Raw genomic sequence first — 22,786 nt, forward strand, 5'->3', positions numbered from 1 at the left:
GAGGCTGATGTCTCCTGACTCCCCCACTGGCCACATACTGTCTCCCCATTACTTCTAATAGGGGCTGATGTCTCCTGACTCCCCCACTGGCCACATACTGTCTCCCCATTACTTCTAATAGGGGCTGAGGTCTCCTGACTCCCTCACTGGCCACATACTGTCTCCACATTCCTTCTAATAGGGACTGATGTCTCCTGACTCCCCCATTGGCCACATACTGTCTCTCCATTACTTCTAATAGGCACTGATGTCTCCTGACTCCCCCACTGGCCACACACTGTCTCCTCATTACTTCTAATAGGGGCTGATGTCTCCTGACTCCCCCACTGGGCACATACTGTCTCCTCATTACTTCTAATAGGGGCTGATGTCTCCTGACTCCTCACTGGGCACATATTGTCTCCCCATTACTTCTAATAGGGGCTGATGTCTCCTGACTCCCCCACTGGGTACATACTGTCTCCCCATTACTTCTAATAAGGGCTGATGTCTCCTGACTCCTCACTGGGCACATACTGTCTCCCCATTACTTCTAATAGGGGCTGATGTCTCCTGACTCCTCACTGGGCACATACTGTCTCCCCATTACTTCTAATAGGGGATGAGGTCTCCTGACTCCCCCACTGGGCACATACTGTCTCCCCATTACTTCTAATAGGGGCTGATGTCTCCTGACTCCCCCACTGGCCACATACTGTCTCCCCATTACTTCTAATAGGGGCTGATGTCTCCTGACTCCCCCACTGGGCACACACTGTCTCCCCATTACTTCTAATAGGGGCTGATGTCTCCTGACTCCCCCACTGGGCACACACTGTCTCCCCATTACTTCTAATATGGGCTGATGTCTCCTGACTCCCCCACTGGGCACATACTGTCTCCCCATTACTTCTAATAGGGGCTGATGTCTCCTGACTACCCCACTGGGCACATACTGTCTCCCCATTACTTCTAATAGGGGCTGATGTCTCCTGACTCCTCACAGGGCACATACTGTCTCCCCATTACTTCTAACAGGGGCTGATGTCTCCTGACTCCCCCACTGGGCACATACTGTCTCCCCATTATTTCTAATAGGGGCTGATGTCTCCTGACTCCCCCACTGGGCACATACTGTCTCCCCATTACCTCTAATAGGGACTGATGCCTCCTTACTCCCCCACTGGCCACATACTGTCTCCCCATTACTTCTAATAGGGACTGATGTCTCCTGACTCCCCCACTGGGCACATACTGTCTCCCCATTACTTCTAATAGGGGCTGATGTCTCCTGACTCCCCCACTGGGCACATACTGTCTCCCCATTACTTCTAATAGGGGCTGATGTCTCCTGACTCCTCCACTGGCCACATACTGTCTCCCCATTACTTCTAATAGGGGCTGATGTCTCCTGACTCCCCCACTGGGCACATACTGTCTCCCCATTACTTCTAATAGGGGCTGATGGCTCGTGACACCCCCACTGTGTACACAATACTTTCTCATTACTTCAAAAAGGGGCTTTTAACTTCTTATTGTGCACATACTGTATCTCCCCTAATACGGATTGTTTGCTCCCAATGCTCCAACTGGGTACATGCTGGGTACATTACATCTATTTAGGAAAAGGAGACTGCTGCCCCGAATAACGTTAAAATGGCTGAATAAACACTGCCCTGAGCATGGGCTGACATAGAATGCAGAGCTATTGTGCTGGTGTAACTGACTGCAGGCTCTTCATACAGACTATGGAGCAAATCAGCAAATGACAAGCTCCAACTTTTTTTCTGCACTTCTCTCCTCAGCAATATTAACCTTCCTCCTTAGAAATGATTAGTTCATACCCCCTGGTAAAATGGACTCTTCCAAAAACTGCTGATACTGTCAGTGATTTAGTTGCAGATTCAGCAGGTCAATGTAAAAGCAGAAGAAAGGGAAATCAGGAAGAGAAAATGTTCACATCCACAAATACATGTCTACCTATTCCCCTGACATATTTATTGATGGCTTTCCTTACAGAGGAACTAGTGAAAAAAACTGTAATGAATAAAATTGCTTATTTTTTTTTACAATGTTCATTTATAAGTGATTTAGTCGGTGTTTGCCCATTGCAAAGTCTTTCCATCCCCTCATTTACATTCTGAATGTTATCACATGTGGCAACATCTTAAATACTGGTACTTTCTGCAGCAATACAACTGGCATCCCAGAATGCTCTGAGAGGAGGATTCCGCATAGCTAAATAGCCTAGCATAAGCATCATTGGCAGGGTGGGGTTACATACCAATGTGCATCTATATGTAGATATATAGGAAGTGTTTCTGATGCTGAAACCAGGAAACGTAATGTAAAAGTGGGTACCCTGAATGGTTTAATGCCTTCTACTATGCAGTATGCCACTACAGTGCCTTTTTAGGAGAGCAAAGAGCAAGAAAGAATAGCGGGAAAGAAGAGAGGCCAGGACTAGGGACTGTCAAGGAGATGCAAATCATTTTGAGTTAATGCAGGATTATGCTGCTTGAAAATGGACCAATCAAATTCTACCACAGCAGTATTTGATTGGCTCATTTTCAAACTGCATACATTTGCACACAAAATTTGCATAATGCCGCATCAACTTAAAATTATTTGCACCTCATTGACCATCCCTAGCCAGGACTGATGAGGTGGCCACACAGGTCCAGTTGCGTCCATCAAAATCTTAGTTCTAATTCACCTAAACCCCCAGGGAACTCCTGCTATATCCATAGCTTTAAAAGATCCTGGAATTATTTACTGGTATCTCTAAGGGATACTGGTCAGTTTTTCATTCAATAGGAAAATGTTCACCCTTAATCTAACTTCACATACGCTAATAATTGGCTTGTTCAGTTTTATGGGAAATAACCATTTTAGCTGCTAGAAAGAGGGACGTTGCTAGTATATTTTGTGGCTTAGTGAGGGGCTGTAGTTTCTAATGCAGAAGGGCAGACCCCTTCCTGCATGACTATAGGAAAAATGGGAGGTGCCATGCTGTACACACTACTCTAAAAATTGGTTCAGCTTTGGGCAAGTCCATAAAATGCGAAAGGTCTCCATTACAACTCTAAAAACATGTAGAAATGGAGGATGATTTATAGCAGGCCAGTGCTGCCAAGACCAAGAGTCAACAAATAAGGGCCTTTTAAGCCCAATCTACACGATACGATTCTTTATACGATTCAATTACGATTCTATGTACGATCCAATTAAATCTGACATGTCCGATCAGGATTCGATTCGATTTGCCATTGTTTTGCAATGGCAAATCGAGTTAAATTGAATCGAATCCTGATCGGACATGTTGGATTTAATCGGATCGTAAATAGAATCGTAATTGAATCGTATAAAGAATTGTATCGTGTAGATTGGGCTTTAGGCTTGTCAGTATTCCATAACTCATCCCAAGTTATGAAGCAGAAAATTGATTCTGATTTGCTTACATAAGTATGAGGGGTTTGTAAATGAGGTCTGAAAATCTGGATATATTTTTATGTATTTTACAATATTACAGGGTAACTTACCTGCACCAACCTCTGTAGGTAAATTCTCCTCTTTAATACTTATGTGACCTTCTTCCTCTTTCTCAGCTGTGACATTTCTCTGTGTCCCTCTGGTGTCTCCAGTAGCTATAAAAGAAAAAAAACAGCACTGCCCCTTACTAATATTTGTAGGTAACACAAGTGAGTATGTGGAGGGAAGATGGTCACATCTCTTGGCAGGTAACAGACAATGACATGATATGAGGAGAAGAGATGGATTCTTTTAGGAACTGATGTTTCCTGATTCTCCCATTGGCCACACACTGTCTCCCCGTTACTTCTAAAAAGGGCTGGTGTCTCCTGACTCCCCCACTGGCCACACACTGTCTCCCCATTACTTCTAAAAAGGGCAGGTGGCTCCTGACTCCCCCACTGGACACATACTGTCTCCCCATTACTTCTAATATGGGCTGATGTCTCCTGACTCCCCACTAGGCACATACTGTCTCCCCATTACTTCTAATAGGGGCTGATGTCTCCTGACTCCCCCACTGGACACATACTGTCTCCCCATTACTTCTAATAGGGGCTGATGTCTCCTGACTCCCCACGAGGCACATACTGTCTCCCCATTACATCTAATAGGGGCTGGTGTCTCCTGACTCCCCCACTGGGCACATACTGTCTCCTCATTACTTCTAATAGGGGCTGATGTCTCCTGACTCCCCCACTGGGCACATACTATCTCCCCATTACTTCTAATAGGGGCTGATGTCTCCTGACTCCCCCACCGGCCACATACTGTCTCCCCATTACTTCTAATAGGGGCTGATGTCTCCTGACTCCCCACGAGGCACATACTGTCTCCCCATTACATCTAATAGGGGCTGGTGTCTCCTGACTCCCCCACTGGGCACATACTGTCTCCCCATTACTTCTAATAGGGGCTGATGTCTCCTGACTCTCCCACTGGCCACATGCTGTCTCCCCATTACATCTAATAGGGGCTGGTGTCTCCTGACTCCCCCACTGGGCACATACTGTCTCCTCATTACTTCTAATAGGGGCTGATGTCTCCTGACTCCCCCACTGGCCACATACTGTCTCCCCATTACTTCTAATAGGGGCTGATGTCTCCTGACTCCCCCACTGGGCACATACTGTCTCCTCATTACTTCTAATAGGGGCTGATGTCTCCTGACTCCCCCGCTGGCCACATACTGTCTCCCCATTACTTCTAATAGGGGCTGATGTCTCCTGACTCCCCCACTGGGCACATACTGTCCCCCCTTATCTTTAATATGGGCTGATGTCTCCTGACTCCCCCACTGGGCACATACTGTCCCCCCTTACCTTTAATAGGGGCTGATGGCTTATTACCCCGCTGGCCACATACTGTCTCCACACGACTGATGGTGCTTGACTCAAAACAAATTCTCCCCGCATTTCGTTAGATATAAATAGCCACTATATTGGAAGACATAAGCTGATTGATTAGCCATCATATCCAAAACAGATGCGGATGGTTTTTAAGTGTATTTATAAGTGTTCCCATATAGTGGCTATTACTACCTAAGTAAGTGGGTTGAGAATACCCCCACGAAATGTGTATCAGTAAACACAAAAGTCAATAACTAGTTCAATACAGCTGTCTGAATGGTTTCAGGTGATTTCCTACTCTTTACAGCGGCAAATGAAGATCTCTGTTTAGCCCACCTCTTTGCCATGACCAGGAAGGCACAGATTGCAGGGATGGCAGGAGAGGTTTCCCCAACTCACCTCTCCCTCTCATCATCCTCATACTGCTAAAGGTCTCCTATACTGTGGTGTTAGTCTCCTGTAGCAGTGAGACACCACAGGTGATAAATGCCAATTACAGCTGAATGATTCTGCTTTACTATTCAGTGCCTACTGAAGCAGCTTTATTGTAGCCACCAGATCACTCCCCACAAGGGTCCACTTCTTACTAAAGCAAGAAATAAATTAGAAGAACGGCAGACTTGGAGAAACAGTAGAGGGGTAATAAATGGTGAGGAACGAACAAAACGATACCCTGAGTTTCATATTCCTTTAACGCTATGGCATCCCTTACCTGCGAGTATTTCCTCCTCTTTAATTCCTTCATCCTCTTCCTCAATTTCAGCAACTATGGGAGACCCTGTGACGTCTGTAAAAAAAGCAAAAATGATGCCCCCTGTACTGACATGTTTAGGTAACACCAGAGAGCAGGCATGTCACAGGAAGACTGGTCACCTCTTAGCTAACACACAATAACATGATGTGAGGAGAAGAGCCGGAGTCTAACAGGCGCTGAAAACACCTGACACCTCCACTATGATCATAGTGGGGCAGATTTACCTAAATCCGTTCAAGGACATCTGGAGCAAAACTGGTGACAAAATAAAGCAGATGCTCAGATCAAGAGTTGTGACTGATTGCTCTGGACAACTGCTCTAAATGTGTACATGCTTTGTACTAGTTTTCATCCATTGGTCCACTCTGTTTACTGTCTATACATTACCTCTAGGACATTATGCCTTCTGACTCCCCCACTGGGCACAATAGGGACTGATGGCTTCAGACTCCCTCGCTGAGCACATTGTCTCCCCATTAATTCTAATAGGGGCTGATGTTTCCTGACTTCCCCACTGGCCACATACTGTCTCCCCATTACTACTAATAGGGGCTGATGTCTCCTGATTCCCCCACTGGCCACATACTGTCTCTCCATTACTTCTAATAGGGGCTGAAGTCTCCTGACTCCCCCACTGGGCACATACTGTCTCCCTATTACTTTTAATAGGGGCTGATGGCTCTTGACTCCCCCACTGGCCACATACTGTTTCTCCATTACTTCTAATAGGGGCTGATGTCTCCTGACTCCCCCACTGGGCACATACTGTCTCCCTATAACTTCTAATAGGGGCTGGTGTCTCCTGACTCCCCCACTGGGCACATACTCTCTCACCATTACGTTTAATAGGGGCTGATGTCTCCTGACTCCCCCACTGGCCACATGCTGTCTCCTCATTACTTCTAATAGAGGCTGATGTCTCCTGACCCCCCTACTGGCCACATACTGTCTCCCCATTACTCCTAATATGGGCAGATGTCACCTGACTCCCCACTGGGCATATACTGTCTCCCTATTACTTCTAATAGGGGCAGATGTCACCTGACTCCCCCACTGGGCACATACTGTCTCCCCATTACTTCTAATAGGGGCTGATGTCTCCTGACTCCCCCACTGGGCACATACTGTCTTCCCATTACATCTAATAGGAGCTGATGTCTCCTGACTCCCCCACTGGCCACATACTGTCTCCCCATTACTTCTAATAGGGGCTGATGGCGCCTGACTCCCCCACTGGGCACATACTGTCTCCCCTTAACTTCTAATAGAGGGCGATGTCTCCAGACCTCCCCAATTTATTAAGCAAGGTGCATAGAAAACTGGAGCAATTTGTTAAATCAGCCACATTCTGGGCCACTTTTTCATCTAAGTTTTCTCCTAAGTTATATTTTCACAACTTGTAAATAAAATGCCTCAGCAAACAAATACTCAAAATAATTGTGACAGTACTTTTTCACCTACTTTTTGTTACTTTTTTTCCATTGCAAAGTGTTAAAAAGTTCTTCTAATTCGAAGATGAAAAATTATCTTCTAGTAGAAAACTTCATAGAAAAAGTGAATTAGATATGGCCCTCTGTGTTCTGAAACTGTATTGGTTGCTGTGGGAAACTATGGCTTCTGCTCCATTTTTTGCACTTGTCTTGCTAAATAATCCAGACCAAAAGGCAGATTTATCAAAGCCAGAGCAAGGTCCAGAACGTGTGGATGGACATCCAGGTTCCTGATTTGTTGTCCTGAGCAACCGCTCCACTTTTGCACCTGTTTTGCATCAGATTTCCTTCAATAGTTGTACTTCTTTTAAAAGCACCCCACCACCCTCCACACTGTTTACTCATTACTACTGACAGAGAAGAGGAGAATATTGTAGTGACTGAACAGGGAAGATGTGTGACTCAGTATAGTGTTTATTTCTCACCTGTCCCGATTGGTTCCTTCTCCTCACACGGCATTTCTTTATCCTCAGCTGTAGCACCAATCAGGTTGTCTTTCTAGAAAAAGACAGATATATGGAAATATATCAAGTAATTAATTATAGTTGATTCGAAATAGGCCAAAACCGAGATTATGGTGCTGCTACTTACATAACAAATAGTCTGGGGCATTTCTAGTTACAGTGTGTGTGTGTCTTATTACATGGCGAGTTATAATTCAGGTACCTCTGTTAAAGCGGATCCGAGATGAAAAACTAACTATAACAAGTAACATGCTATATATCTTATCTAAAGTTTAGATAGTTTACACAGCAAAACTAGCTGCAAACAGCTTCAACAGAATAAGATTATTTCTTCCGATGATACAATGGGCCTGATTCACAAAGCGGTGATAACTCAGTTATCACGCCTAAAAGACTTTAGGCGTGATAACCTTTGCACCGCTGAGTTAGCACCGCTTTGTGCTGGTTATCGCGCGCAAAGTCCCACGCGCAAAGTTTTGCGTGTGCAATTGCGCAATTCCGCGTGCAGCGCCCATAGAGTTTAATAGGCGCATCGCGCGCACTGCACCGTGCACCACGCGATTGCGCGCTGGAATTTCGCGCAAGTTTCATTTTATCATGCCTAAACTGAGTTTAGGTGTGATAAAGGGCTTTTCACAGGCGTGCAAATACTTTGCACCGCTTTGTGAATCAAGCCCATTGAGAGCAGCTATGTTCTGTTTGTAAACATTACACGCAGGCAAGCTGATCTGCATCTCTAGCCCTCAACCTGTGAAAACATAATTCCCCCTCCTCCCCTCTGCCTCTGAAATCAATGGCTAGTAACACCTCCCCCTCCTCCTGCCCAGACTGAGCTCCCATAAGCCCTTGCTACTGTCTAAAAATGCAAAGGCACTCTGAAAAGCTGTGTCGGCGAGGCTTGTTTATTTTATAGGCAATTATTAAAACAAAAACAAAAAAGTATTTGGCTTGAGGAATGCCCTATAAACTATATGAAAGGAACACAATTATGCAATCAGTAAAAGTTTATCTCTGATCCACTTTAAGTTAATGTGTATAGACAGTTTACAGATTTGGAGAGGTGTGGTTTGTATGGGAAAATAAGCCGACCCCCCCAACTTTTACCCTAAAAAAAACCCAGGAAAAAAATGATTGATCCAAGTATAGTCAGCACCTACAGGTGCAGCATAGGAAATGCAGCACCTACTGAGAACCTCTCTGATCACTATCCTGGGCCTCTGATCCAGCATCTACAGCAGTATGCACAGTTGTTTCCCACGATGCCCCCGCCATATGCTCCCCCCCCCCCCCCACCAGAGTGGTGTACGCAGCTGTGTCCCCTGCCATATGTCCATCCCCCCGGAATGGTATTTGTAGTTACCATACATCCCCCAAATGGCCCATCGGCATTTGCAGAGTCTTGCACCGTGGAACGTTCACTTACCCGTTCATGCCGCCGGGATTCATCTTTGGCTTCTCTATCGTAAGTCATGTCTCTATGACTTCCTGCAGTGGTGCACGTAATGTGAGGTGCCACTAGAGGACAACACAGAAATGGGACTGATAGTGATGGTCAAGTAGATGCAAATAACTTCAAATTGATGCCAATGTATGCAAATTTGTATGCAAATTTATGCTGCTTGAAAATGAACTGCTGAGGTAAAATTCGATTCATTCATCTTCAAGCTGCATAAATGTGCATACAATCTGCATCAACTCAAAGTTTTTTGCATCTACTTGACCATCACTACTGATAGAGAAGCTCGAGATAAATCCCGGCGGTGGGTACTGGTGAGAGAACGCTCCACTGTGCAAGACTCTGGGCCATTCGGGGGATGTGTGGTAACTACAAATACCGCTCTGGCAGGAAAACATTTGGTGTACGACATTCGGGGGGAAACAGGTGCTCATACCGCTCCGGCGGGGGACGACATGCCGGGGTAGAAGTATGACTCGTATATAAGCCGAGACCCTCACTTTTAGGGCCCTTTTACACTGGGGTGTGGCAGTCAGGTTCATTTACCAATGAAAGTCTATGGGGAGCTCACACTCCCCACACTGCCGTATGCTGTGCGGGAAGTTCCCTTTCTAACCTGAGCACATACCCACGTTACCATGCGGCTCCCATGGCAACCTGAGTCGGACTGGAAGTCATGTAAGTCTATGACAACACAGGGTTTTTAAATAAAAGTTGGTGGCAGCACGCATGCGCTGAAGCATATCTTTTACAATACTCTTAATAGTTTTGGACTGGACATTTTTTGCTCAAATGTAAATAAAAGCTGAGAAATATTTTTTCTTTTTTCCACAATAACACCTTTTGTAAATCGTCTTATTATATTTTGGGAGACACCTAGGTCATTTCCTGCCCAAAAATTTCTTGCTAGTTAAATGAAAGTAACGTTAAGTCAAAATTTGCCAGGGGTATGAATAATCATGGGCAGCACTGCATATATGTGCAATGGGATGGGAAAGTTTTGGTTGTTATGATAAAAATTGTCAGTTAAATATATCATATAGGAGACAAACACAGTGATATTTGAGAAGTGAAATGAAGTTTATTGAATTTACACAAAGTGCGCAATAATTGTTTTAATAAAATTAGGCAAGTGCATAAATTTGGGCACTGTTGTCATTTTATTGATTCCAGAACCTTTACAACTAATTATTGAAACTCAAATTGGCTTGGTAAGCTCAGTGACCCCTGACCTACATACACAGGTGAATGCAATTATGAGAAAGAGTATTTAAGGGGGTCAATTGCAAGTTTCCCTCCGCTTTTAAGTTTCTCTGAAAAGTAGCAACATGGGGGTCTCAAAACAACTCTCAGATGACCTGAAGATAAAGATTGTTCACCATCATAGTTTAGGGGAAGGATACAGAAAGCTGTCTCAGACATTACAGCTGTCTGTTTCCACAGTTAGGAACATACTGAAGAAATGGAAGACCACAGTCTCAGTTCAAGTTAAAGGATAACTATAGAGAGAGGTGTATGGAGGCTGTTGTATTTATTTCCATTTAAGCAATACCAGTTACCTGGCTATCCTGCTCATACTCTGCCTTTAATACTTTCAGCCATACTCCCTGAACAAGCATGCAACAGATCAGGTTTTTCTGACAATTTTGACAGATATGACAAGATTAGCTGCACGCTTGTTTCTGGTGTGATTCAGACACTTCTTCAGCCAAATAGATCAGCAGGGCTGCCAGACAACTGGTATTGCTTAAAAGGAAATAAATATGGCAGCCTCCATATATCTCTCACTACAGTTGTCCTTTAAGGCTTGAACTGGCAGACCAAGAAAAATCTCGGATAAACAGAAGCGACCAATGGTGAGAACAGCCAGAGTCAACCTACAGACCAGCACCAAAGACCTACAACATCATCTTGCTGCAGATGGAGTCACTGTGCATCGTTCAACCATTCTGCGCACTTTACACAAGGAGATGCTGTATGCGAGAGTGATGCAGAGGAAGCCTTTTCTCCGCCCACAGCACCAATAGAGCTACTTGAGGTATGCTAAAGCACATTTGGACAAGCCAGCTTCATTTTGGAATAAGGTGCTGTGGACTGATGAAGCTAAAATTGAGTTATTTCATTTGGGCATAACAAGGGGTGTTCTGCATGGAAGAAAAACAACACAGCATTCCAAGAAAAAATAAAAAAGACAAAGACTTATATTGCGCTTTTCCCATGGCGGACTCAAAGCGCCAAAGCTGCAGCCACTAGGACGCGTTCTATAGGCAGTAGCAGTGTTAGGGAGACTTGCCTAAGGTCTCCTGCTGAATAGGTGCTGGCTTGCTGAACAGGCAGAGCTGAGATTCGAACCCTGGTCTCTGGTGTCAGAGGCAGAGCCCTTAACCATTACACTTTCCAGCCACCCTTACACTATCCAGCCACCTACAGTAAAATATGGTGGTGGTTCCATCATGCTGTGGGGCTGTGTGGCCAGTGCAGAGCTGGGAATATTGTCAAAGTTGAGGGACGCATGGATTCCATTCAGTATCAGCAGATTTAGGAGACCAATGTCCAGGAATCAGTGACAAAGCTGAAGCTGCCCCAGGGCTGGATCTTTCAACAAGACAACAACCCTAAACACTGCTCAAAATCCACTAAGGCATTCATGCAGAAGAACAAGCACAGCGTTCTGGAATGACCATCTTAGTCTCCAGACCTGAATATAATTGAAAATCTGTGGGGTGAGTTAATGAGAACTGTCCATGCTCGGAAGCCATCAAACCTGAATGAACTAGAGATGTTTTGTAAAGAGGAATGGTCCAAAATACCTTCAACCAGAATCCAGACTCTCATTGGAACCTACAGTAAATGATTAGAGGCTGTAATTTCTGAAAAAGAAGGATCTACTAAATATTGATTTCATTTCTTTTATGCACCTGCCTCATTTTGTTTAAACAATTATTGCACACTTTCTGTAAATCCAATAAACTTCATTTCACTTCTCAAATATCACTGCGTGTGTCTCCTATATGATATTTTTAACTGACATTTTTTATCGTAACAACCAACGACGAAAATCATGATAATGAACAAGGTTACCCAAACTTTCGCATCCCACTGTATATACTGTATATATATATATATATATATATATATATATATATAATGCTGCAGTTAAAGAGACTCTGTAACTTTAAAAAGATCCCCTGGGGGTACTCACCTCGGGTGGGGGAAGCCTCCAGATCCTAATGAGGCTTCCCACGCTGTCCTGCATCCCACGGGGGTCTCGCTGCAGCCCTCTGAACAGCCGGCGACAGGCCTGACTGTAATTTCAATATTTACCTTTGCTGGCTCCAGCGGGGGCGCTGTGGCTGCATTCGGCTCGGAAATAGACGGAAATACTCGATCTCCGTCGGGTCCGCTCTACTGCGCAGACGCCGGAGACTTGCGCCTGCGCAGTAGAGCGGACCCGATGGCGATCGGGTATTTCCGCCTACTTCGGAGCCGACAGCCATCAGAACGCCTGCGCAGGAGCCAGGAAGGTAAATATTACGTCACGGCTGTACGGAGGGCTGCAGCGAGACCCCCGAGGGATGCAGGACGGCGTGGGAAGCCTCATTAGGATCCGGAGGCTTCCCCCACCCGAGGTGAGTACCCCCCAGGGGACGTTTTGCCGTTACAGTTCCTCTTTAAAGCAAATAACGTTGTGATGCATTAAAATGGTAATCAAAACTCAGGATGCTAGCATAATGTTGCCCGTTTAACTCTTTAGTAAGGCTGCATCTGGAATATGGAATTCAGTTCTGGGCATTACAGGAAGGGCACTGGAGTACTAGCTGCAGCTGAGCCGCAGAGGACCCCTGTATTTATACATGTTAATTAGATCTCCTCCAAGGCATCTTTTCTCTAGACTTATGCTGGGAATACACGGTTTGTTTCTGCCGTGCGTTTCTCCTCTCGATCGTTTTTGCTGCTCAATTCTGCAGTCAATTCTCTTATCTTACGCTCGTTTTTCTTAACTTTTTCCATTCACTTCTATCAGAAATCAAGCGGTGAAAGGATCGAAACAGAGATCGGACATGTCGGAAGTTATCTATCGAACCATCTAATCAGCTAAAAAACGAACCGTGTGTTCCCAAGCATTAAAGGAGTTAGCAGGGTAATATACAGAAAAGTGCTACTTACCAGGGGCTTCTTCCAACCGCAATCTCCCAGCATGTCCCTCGCCACAGCTCTGCCGTCAGCTGTTCGCTGCAGCTCCTCCCGGTCCGCGGCGATGACGTCAGGCCGACCTCCAGGTCGGCCTGTACTGCGCCTGCGGCGCTGTCAATCACCGACACGTGGACCGGGCGGGGATTGCCTGATGCCTCTTTGTAATACTAACGCACACACACACAAGCGCACACACACCTCCCCCAAAAAGCAAATGCAGAGCACCGCGCAGAAGAAAGCACATACCAGAGCTCTGGGCGCCAGTCCTCTTACTTCTTGCAGCTGCTTTACTGCATCCTTTGCATGGCTCCTGTTGCATTGCATGCAGATCAACTAATTTCAACGCAGTTCTGTGCCGATCATCTGGGCGCTGCCATAGGCCGTAATGAGAATTACCGCTATAGTGGCGCTCAGCGACTCATTTTGGCCCCAGAAATAGCCAGTGCTCAAATTAGAAAAAAAAAACAAGGTAATTCAGCTGGTGCCCAAATTAAGTGTTTCCCCCGAGTTGCTACAACTTAGAGGGGGAACGGTATTTGACACGGGCAGGAGTTGGCTGCAGTAGGGTGAGCCGTCTTTCCCCTTCACTGAAATCTATTGGAAATCTGTTCCTAGTGTGTAGCACACATCAGATAGATTCCTGTCAAATTCGACCTGACAGGCATCTGACAAAAATCTATCTGATGGTCGAATCTGCTGCAAATCTATCAGTGTATGGCCACCTTTAGGTTTTGCATTCGCCTGGACTTGAGTTTTACGATGTTTGCTATTGTTGTTAAACTTCAGTTTTGTTTACCTGATAATCCGGCGGGATCTTGTTGTGTTCCTGTGAACAATCCTGGGAATAAAGGGGACCTGTACTGCTCTCTGCTGGGATTTTATCACTGGATCCATCTGTAGGAAACACACACTGACTGAATACACAAGGCATAAATTACTCGCTGTAGACCAGTGTTTCTCAACATTATTACAGCATGTAGGGTGGTGCAAGAAAGCTTGTGAACCCCAGGACCAGATTCCTGGAAAGGCCCCAAAGGCCCGAGCCTTGGGCAGCTGCGGTCCAAGGGTCACTTGGATGGGAAATGGGTTTTCCTACATATGAAAGAGAAGGGTGCAAATGGAAAGCAACACATGCAAAAGGGAAGCTGATGGCTAAGGGAGCTGTACATGAAAGAGAGGCTGCAGCACAGGGATGATCAGGCCCGGCCCGCTCATGAGGCGGGGTGAAACATTTGCCTCAGGCGGCAGATCTGGGGGGGCGGCACCCGCCTGTCTGTGGATGCTGGGTGCCGCCCGCCGAGCTGGAGGGGTAGCTGGCAGAAAGGGGGTATTGGGCCTAGCGGTGGGGAGGGCGGTCGGACCCCCTCCCCTTTTTCTTATTATGCCTCAGGTGGCAAAAAGTCAAGGGCCGGCCCTGGGGATGATACACATGGAAGAGGAGGCTACACATGAAATGGGAGAGGCGCTGCGGCACATGGAGGAGGAGCTCCAACATACTTGGCCTAGGGGCAGAAAAAGTATAAATATAGCCTTGGTAAACCCCTTATTGGGTCTGTCCGAATTAGCAGACAGTGCGTTTTACTTTCCAAAATCCAAGCTGTATATCATTTGTATTGCAATGTACCCGTGAACTGAGAGTGAGGTTTTTCTTTAAGGCTGGTTGCACAAATAGCAGAAATGCTAGCATTGCGGAAAACGCTGCGTTTTTGCCGCTAATGGAAGTCTATGGGCCGCAGCAAAAAACGCATATAAAAAACCACATATGTGTTTTATATGAGTTTTTAAACCAGCGTTTTTAAAAACGCTGGTTTTGTTGCATAATATTCATAGATGCATAAAAAACGCACATAATGTCAATGGGAACGCAATAGTATGCGTTTTTAATGCATTTTCCATGCGTTTTTTTATATGCGTCTTTCCCCCAAAATATGTTTTCTCCCTGTATTTCCGCTTCCTGTTGTCTACCTAGTGATTTGCATAAATGGAAAACGCATACAAAAAGCATATGCGTTTTGTATTTGTGAACCTCAAACGCATTAAAACACACGCAAAGCGCTTGAAAAACGCATCGCAAATGCACCAAAAACGAGGCAAAAACGCACACAACATTAACATAAAACATGACATAAAACGCAGCCTTTCACGCTATGTTATGTGTGCTCCCAGCCTCAAAGGTATTTTAAGTGAAAAAAAATGCAGTTTAACTTACCTAGGGCTTCTTCTAGCTGCCTGTAGTCGTTCTGGTCCCTCGCCGCCGTTCCACTCTTATCTGTGCAGCAGCTGCCCGACTCGCTGGCTACTGCGCATGCACACACCCAGTTGCATGCCTCCTCCATCACACTCCCGTGCGCTTGCTCATATTAACCTGTGCTTGCTTGTGTGCAGTATCTTTAGTGAATCAACCTGAATGTCTCACAGTTCATTTCATCACTACTGGTGAGACTTTCTGTGCAGGGCTTAGTGAATTTAAAGAGACTCTGTCACAAAAAAAAAAAAAACAATCCCTTGGGGGGTACTCAACTCGGGTGGGTGAAGCCTCAGGGTCACAATGAGGCTTCCCCCATCCCTGTAGCTGCAGGCAATCCAGCGCTGGCTCCCCAGAAGTGTCCCAGATTCCTCCCTTGGCAAGGCTGACAAGCGCTGATTTATTTACTGTCCCGGCTCCAGCAGGGCCGTTGTTACGGCTCTCAGCACGGAGATAGGCAGAAATAGCCGATCTCCGTCAGGTCCGCTCTACTATCCAAGCGCAGGAGACTTGCTCCTGCACAGTAGAGCGGACCAATATTTATCGGATATTTCCGCCTATCTCCGAGCGGAGAGCCGATACTGCGCCTGCGCTTGAGCCGGGACGGTAAATATCTACATCCCTGCTATTCGGAGGGGCACAGCGAGACCGCCGTGGGACACAGGAGGACGGGGGAAGCCTCGATCGGATCCGGAGGCTTCCCCCACCCGAGGTGAGTACCCCCCAGGGGAACTTTTTTTAGTTACAGGTTTTCTTTAAGCATGTTTTTTTTGGTGTAATACCGAACTACTTCTTCCGCATGCAAGTAAATCTTAGTGAATTTGGAAAAAAAGAGTGTAAAATACCGAATGCGGTACCTAAACCTAAACTTTTTTTTACCGGACTGCCCTTAGTGAAATGAGGCCAATGTCTTCCAGTTTGACCACTGACCCGGAAGTACTTTTGGGGTTGGCCCATTTTGAGGGTGTCATTTGGTTGAGCACGAAGAGGTGCTGCAGCAGAACAGGACCTCAGACAGTAGGATAAAGACAGCTAGGAGATACGGCCGTTGGTTAGTAATCCTGCAATGTGGTTTTTATTTCACAGGTTTCACTGGATTCAGGAGGACTTAAAGCTAACCGGAGCCAGATCTAAAAGTAAAAAAAAAAAACATGCCTCCTCTCCCCACCACTCCTATCTCTTGGAATGCTTTGCTTTCGTTTTTTGTGCGCGTTTTATGCGTACTCATACGCGTATTTATACGCATTTATATCTCTCTATACGTGTTATTATACGCGGTTTTGACACTTTTGTACATTCATAGGCGCTTATGCGAAATTTATACGCATTAATTCGCATTTGTGCACATTTAGACGCGTTTATAGGAGAAGTAAAAAGATTTCATGCAAATTACTTATGAGCATTAAGCGGAGAATTATAATATATAACAGTGTTCTCCCCAGAAAATTTTTTCAGCCGGGTGGCATGAAAAAGTAGCCGGGTGGGGTAAAATGGGCGTGGCCATGACATGTGCTGGAAAATGGGTGGAAGCATTACATGGGCGTAGCCAACTGTAATGTAGTGGGTAAGTAGGTCAAGCTGTGGCTAGTGAGGTGGGTGGGTAAGTAGTTCAGGCCAGTGAGGTGTAGGTCAGGCTGGTGGCTAGTGGGGTGGGAGGGTTACTAGGTCAGGCTAGTGGGGTGGGAGGGTTACTAGGTCAGGCTGGAGGCTAGTGGGGTGGGTAGGTAGGTCAGGCTAGTAGTGGGATGGGTGGGTAAGTAGGTCAGGCTGGTGGCTAGTGGGGTGAGTGGGTGGGGTAAGTAGTTCAGGCTAGTGGCTAGTGGGGTGGGTGGGTAAGTAGTTCAGGCTGGTGGTTAGTGGGGTGGGTGGGTAAGTAGTTCAGGCTGGTGGCTAGTGGGGTGGGTGGGTAAGTAGTTCAGGCTGGTGGCTAGTGGGGTGGGTAATAGTTCACGCTGGTGGCTAGTGGGGTGGGTGGGTAAGTAAGTCAGGCTAGTGGGGTGAGTGGGAGGGTAAGTCAGTCAGGCTGGTGGCTAGTGTGGTGGGTGAGTGGTTAGGTAGGTCAGACTAGTGGCTAGTGGGGTGGGTAGGTAGGTCAGACTAGTGGCTAGTGGGGTGGGTAGGTAGGTCAGACTAGTGGGTGGGTACTTAGGTCAGACTAGTGGGTGGGTAGGTAGGTCAGACTAGTGGGGTGGGTAGGTAGGTCAGACTAGTGGCTAGTGGGGTGGGTAGGTAGGTCAGACTAGTGGCTAGTGGGGTGGGTAGGTAGGTCAGACTAGTGGGTGGGTAGGTAGGTAGGTCAGACTAGTGGCTAGTGGGGTGGGTAGGTAGGTCAGACTAGTGGGGTGGGTAGGTAGGTCAGACTAGTGGGTGGGTAGGTAGGTCAGACTAGTGGCTAGTGGGGTGAGTAGGTAGGTCAGACTAGTGGGTGGGTAGGTAGGTCAGACTAGTGGGTAGTGGGGTAGGTAGGTAGGTCAGACTAGTGGCTAGTGGGGTAGGTAGGTAGGTCAGACTAGTGGCTAGTGGGGTAGGTAGGTCAGACTAGTGGCTAGTGGGGTGGGTAGGTAGGTCAGACTAGTGGGTGGGTAGGTAGGCCCCCTCTCCCTCCCTCTCATGGCAGCAGATCGCTCCTCACATTGATCCTCAGGTGTTCCCCAAAGGTCTCCCCGAGCTTTAGTACCTGCTCCGTGCTGCGAGACAGTGCACAGCCCTGCTGATCACCCGGAGCACACCATCCACCTCTGCCATCCAGCGCCGCAGATATCTCATAGCCTGCATATCTATGGAGCAAGACGGATTCATCCGTCAGTGAGCTGCGCACATGCCTCTCTCTCCACCCACATCCCTGCACAGCTCTCACAGACATACACGCGGCACACGGCTCTGCAGAAGGCGGCTGGCGCTAATGTCACGCCTCTTATTTGCAGCCTATCAGAGCACGAGCTCGCCGGGAAGCGCGAGATCTCGAGTGTAGAGGGGAAGCAGCGCATCTGACAGCTGGACGGACACTTGCGGCTCGCGATGACAGGGACACGCAGATTTATCAGCCGGGGCTCGGAGACAACGGGGCACGCAGTCTCATCAGCCGGGCGGTAATTAAACTTACCCGGGCGCTCCGCCCGGCTGATTGATCCTGGGGAGAACACTGTATAACATCACTTAATAGTCTTAATAGTTTAAATAAAAGTTACTGTGGAAACCTGCAGAAAATTATAACACTGACAACTATTATCGAATCAGTAAAAGAAGCAAATATTATTTTAATAATCTTTGTATTATGCATAAGATTGTATTTAATGTGTGTATCTATGTACAGGTTTGGTTATATTGTCTTAACAAGATAAGAATGTTATTATGTAAAGTGTATTTTTTTTTAAAGATATGTCAAATGACGTATATGTTTATAATTTGAAATTTCCAATAAAAAATATTGAAAACGGAATGCTTTGCTTTCACTTTGGCGACCTTTGAGGTCACAATGCTGCAGAAGCAGCTTCTGTGCTCTCCTCTGAGAGCACAGCACTGATTGACAAGAAGGGGGCGGGGGAGAGGTGGAAGCAAGCAGAGGAGAGCCTGTTAGGAGACTCTGATAGGCGGTTAAGTGGCATTACGCAGGCGCTCCTATCCTGCAATGAGATGCCCCTCACCCATTAGTTTGCTGATATCTGAATGTAGGCAAATTCTGGGGGGCTAGCGGGGCGCAGGGTGGACCTGAACTCTTGCACAGGACAGAAGGAAAACAGCGCCAGGACCACTCAACACCAATTGGCATGAAGTCCTGGGGCTGGGTTTTGCAGGAGATCACGCGCGCATCTCCACTTGAATGAGTCAGTCGCGATCGCCGCTAGGAGATTGTTAGACGGCAAAACCACTGTCTATTTACACTGTACAGAGCTGCGATCTATGGCAGCTCAGTACTGCGGACAGCCGTTAACACGGCTGTCCCCCTGGGAGGCACAGAAGCGATCGGCTGTCATAGGCTGATGCCTGACAGCTGATCGCTGTGACTGGCTGGCAGGGGGAGGGATACAAAAATTATTTAAAAAATAGTAACATTTATTATAAAATAAATGCCGGAAGGGTTCAGAGCCCACCAACAGAAAGCTCTTTTGGTGGGCAGAAAAGGGGGGGGGGGGGGGGGAATCACTTGTGTGCCGATTTGTACAGCCCTGCAGCGAGGCCTTGAATCTGCAATGGCCTAAATTGTAAAAAGTAGCCTAGTCACTAAGGGGGGGAGGGGGAGGGGGGGGTGTAAGCCTGCGGTCCTCAAGCGGTTAAAATAAATTGGCCTGGAGCACTTGCAAGCCTCTAAATAAATTGGCTCAAAGTTTTCAAATTTGCATCCCAGACAGAGACATTTGCATCTTACTGAAAATCGTTACTTACAATAATGGAAATCTCCACTTACCTGCTGATGTCAGAAGCGGCTGATTCTCCATCATGATGACGTCATATAGATCCTGGTCCTTTTATGCACTTGATCTCTCAGATTTGAAGTTGAGATTAGCTTGCTATAAATGACAAAATAAGAAATACAAGTTCATCCATTTCTTTCTACACTGTGGAGTAGAACCTACACGGGACTCTCTGGGGCTGATTCACAAAGCTTTTCTGTTGAATTATGTCACCTTACTTATTAACTCACAATTTATTTCTCCTTATCTAACTTAACTCATGATTTATCTCTCCAGGGGGTTGATGCACTAACCACAAGTAATATTGCTGTGTCCAGGCAGCACGGGGCAAGATTACCGTTACTACCACCAGCATTGTACAGCACGTTACGGAAATAATGAAATCCGCAGTACATAATTAGCGTGAGCATTGCTATGGTAACCCACGTTACACTACTTGCATAACATGCGTTACCGTAGCAACACTCTCGCTAACCATGTACCGCAAATAGCATAAGACGCGGTACACTGTTGGTGGTAGTAATGGATATATGGCCGTGTGCTGCCGGCATACAGCAGTATTACCAGTATTAATGCATCAACTGCCTGTTAGCATGGCTGACATAGTAGGACAGCTCAGTGGCATAGTGGTTAGCACTCTTGCCTTGCAGTGCTGGGTCCCCGATTCAAAACCCAGCCAGGGCGCTATCTGCACAGTTTGAATGTTCTTCCCTGTGTCTGTGTGGGTTTCCTCCAGGCACTCCGGTTCCCTCCCACATCACGTCTGCAGTGATTCAGCTGCAGCCCGCGGGAGATGTGTTACCCCTATAGGCTATGGGGGAACACATCTGCCTGGCCTGGGATTATCGCAGACTACACAGAATTGCGTTCTGCTTATTGCAACAGATCCCACGGATTATAAAATAGGAGCCGTTCACTGCCCGTTTAGCGATGATCGGAGAACGGACAAAAAATATCCGCTGTCCACTCAAGTGGGAACACAGTTTCACAGATAAGCTAATTGGCTTCCCCCTAAAATTAGCCCTAGACTACGAGGTACATATAACTATGGTAGGGACTAGATTGTGAGCTCCTCTGTGGGACAGTTATTGACAAGGTTATATACTCTGTAAATTATCCATTGTCTTTAAACAAGTAAACCTTTGATTTAAAACACATATCAAATGATACAAAAACGAATTAAAAACTAGTGCCATCACCGGAAAAAAAAGATTCTGTTAAAACCATTGATTGAAGTTCTATTGGGAAAGGCCGTAATCTGAATCAGGCGCAGAAGAGAGCGGTGGGGGCATTGATGGATGTATAGCTCTGTTCTGCATCTTTTAACCAGGATCAGACATTTTTTCCAATAGAACTATACACATATTTTTAGAAATCTAAACATCAGTCCTGAAAGAGGGGCAAATAAGGAAGAAAGAGGGACAGAAGAATTTGGTACCCAAAGAGGAAAAAGAGGAGCAGTTGGTAGGTAGCTATGCCTTAGCCAGATCCTCATTCTAACAAGCATAACCCAAACGTCTACTCTGAGACCAGAGCCACAAAAGCTACTGCATTCAAAATTACAGATACAAAATGAAAGCATTCGCAGCCCAAATCCTTAGTGCTGAACAATTGTTTGTTATTACCTCCAACACCCAGATTGCGAGAACAACTCCCGAAAGATGCTCTGTATGCTTCACAATAGGGATTCCTGTTGGCTACAACAATATGGCTACCGCAACTGGAGACTAAGAATCACCCGTGAGGCATAAATTTAAAATTAGAATATTTGTTTTCAGCTCCATTTAGCAAAGCAAATTAACTCCGGTGAAAAAGGGAAATCTTTTCTTCGTTCAAGAAGCTAATAAGCTGTACTACAAGAAAATGGCCGCCGCTCTCCGGTATCGAGGACACTATCTGCTTCTTCTATCTCTATTGCTAGTCCAGCATATCGAAACGAGTTGAAGCTTTTTCTCACTGTTACCTACGGCTGCTGGGAAGTAGCTGTTGTTGATCGCAATGCAGGCGTTTGTTGATCGCAATTCACTTTTTCACCTGGGTTTTCTCCTGATAGATAATTTTGCATCTTCGATTTAAAATAACTTTCATCACTTTTCAACTAAAAAAGTACCAATAAGTAAGTGAAAAAGTGATATTAAAATTATTTTGAGTATTTTCTTGCTTTCTGGTGGCTTAAAAGGAATTTTATTTACAAATTTAAAAATATCACCTAGGAGAAAACTCAGGTGAAAAAACAAATTGCATATGGCCCAGGATATTATCAGGATAATATCTACAGATCTCCCAAGCTGGTGATCATACAGGGGGTACTCCAGACAAAACAAACTTAAATGGCAGGACTAGGCAGCAGGGGCGTAGCTAGGGGGGGTCGGGGTAGGACACGTGCCCCTGGGCGCTAGGTCCCCAAGGGCGCCCAGCTGAGCTGCAGGGTTTTTTTTTTTTGGGAGGGGAGCAGCGCAGAGAAGAGGGAGAGCTGTGAGCAGCGGTGGAGAAGGGAGGCCATCTCCCCCCCCCTTCCCTCACCTTAGTGCTCTCCCTCCCTCACTTTCCCCTCCACAACTAATGTCTGGGTGGCTGGTGCAGCGGGCGGGACTTACCTCCGTCTCGCTCCAGCGCCGGAAGTTCGGGTCCTGCAGCCGCTGCTCTGGTCTGGACCAGACCAGAGTAGCGTCAAATCCATCCCGCGCTGCGACGAGACGCAGGTAAGTTCCACCCGCTGCTGCCAGCCACCCGGACATCAGTTGTGGAGGGGACAGCGAGGGAGGGAGAGCCCCCTAAGGTGAGGGAAGGGGGGAGGAGATGTCCGCCCTTCCCCACTGTCCCCATAGCTCTCCCTCCACTGCGCTTCTCCCCTCCTGCTGGGTGGACACCTGGCTACCTAATCTGGGGACATATACCCCTGCCTACATATA

At 46.5% G+C, this 22,786-nt stretch overlaps 1 protein-coding gene across 2 annotated transcripts in view; it reads right to left on the bottom strand.

Annotated features, from left to right (window-relative positions):
* The window catches only part of LOC137534355 (DNA ligase 1-like), a 41,204-nt gene extending 19,436 nt beyond the window's left edge, over positions 1-21,768 (bottom strand). The window contains exons 1-6 of one of the 2 annotated variants that reach the window (XM_068255823.1): positions 21,500-21,768; positions 19,868-19,970; positions 14,014-14,111; positions 7,529-7,601; positions 5,572-5,646; positions 3,522-3,626 (exon numbers count right to left, since the gene is read on the bottom strand). In XM_068255823.1, coding sequence (XP_068111924.1) covers positions 3,522-3,626; positions 5,572-5,646; positions 7,529-7,601; positions 14,014-14,111; positions 19,868-19,901 — 385 coding nt within the window. In that variant the 5' untranslated portion in view covers positions 19,902-19,970; positions 21,500-21,768. Of the gene's footprint in view, positions 1-3,521; positions 3,627-5,571; positions 5,647-7,528; positions 7,602-14,013; positions 14,112-19,867; positions 19,971-21,312; positions 21,364-21,499 lie in introns of those variants that run through there. The other variant, XM_068255824.1, reaches the window with a different exon arrangement.
* Positions 21,769-22,786: the final 1,018 nt, after the last annotated feature.

Source organism: Hyperolius riggenbachi, chromosome 10 (assembly GCF_040937935.1).
Source record: "Hyperolius riggenbachi isolate aHypRig1 chromosome 10, aHypRig1.pri, whole genome shotgun sequence".
Taxonomy (NCBI): domain Eukaryota; kingdom Metazoa; phylum Chordata; class Amphibia; order Anura; family Hyperoliidae; genus Hyperolius; species Hyperolius riggenbachi.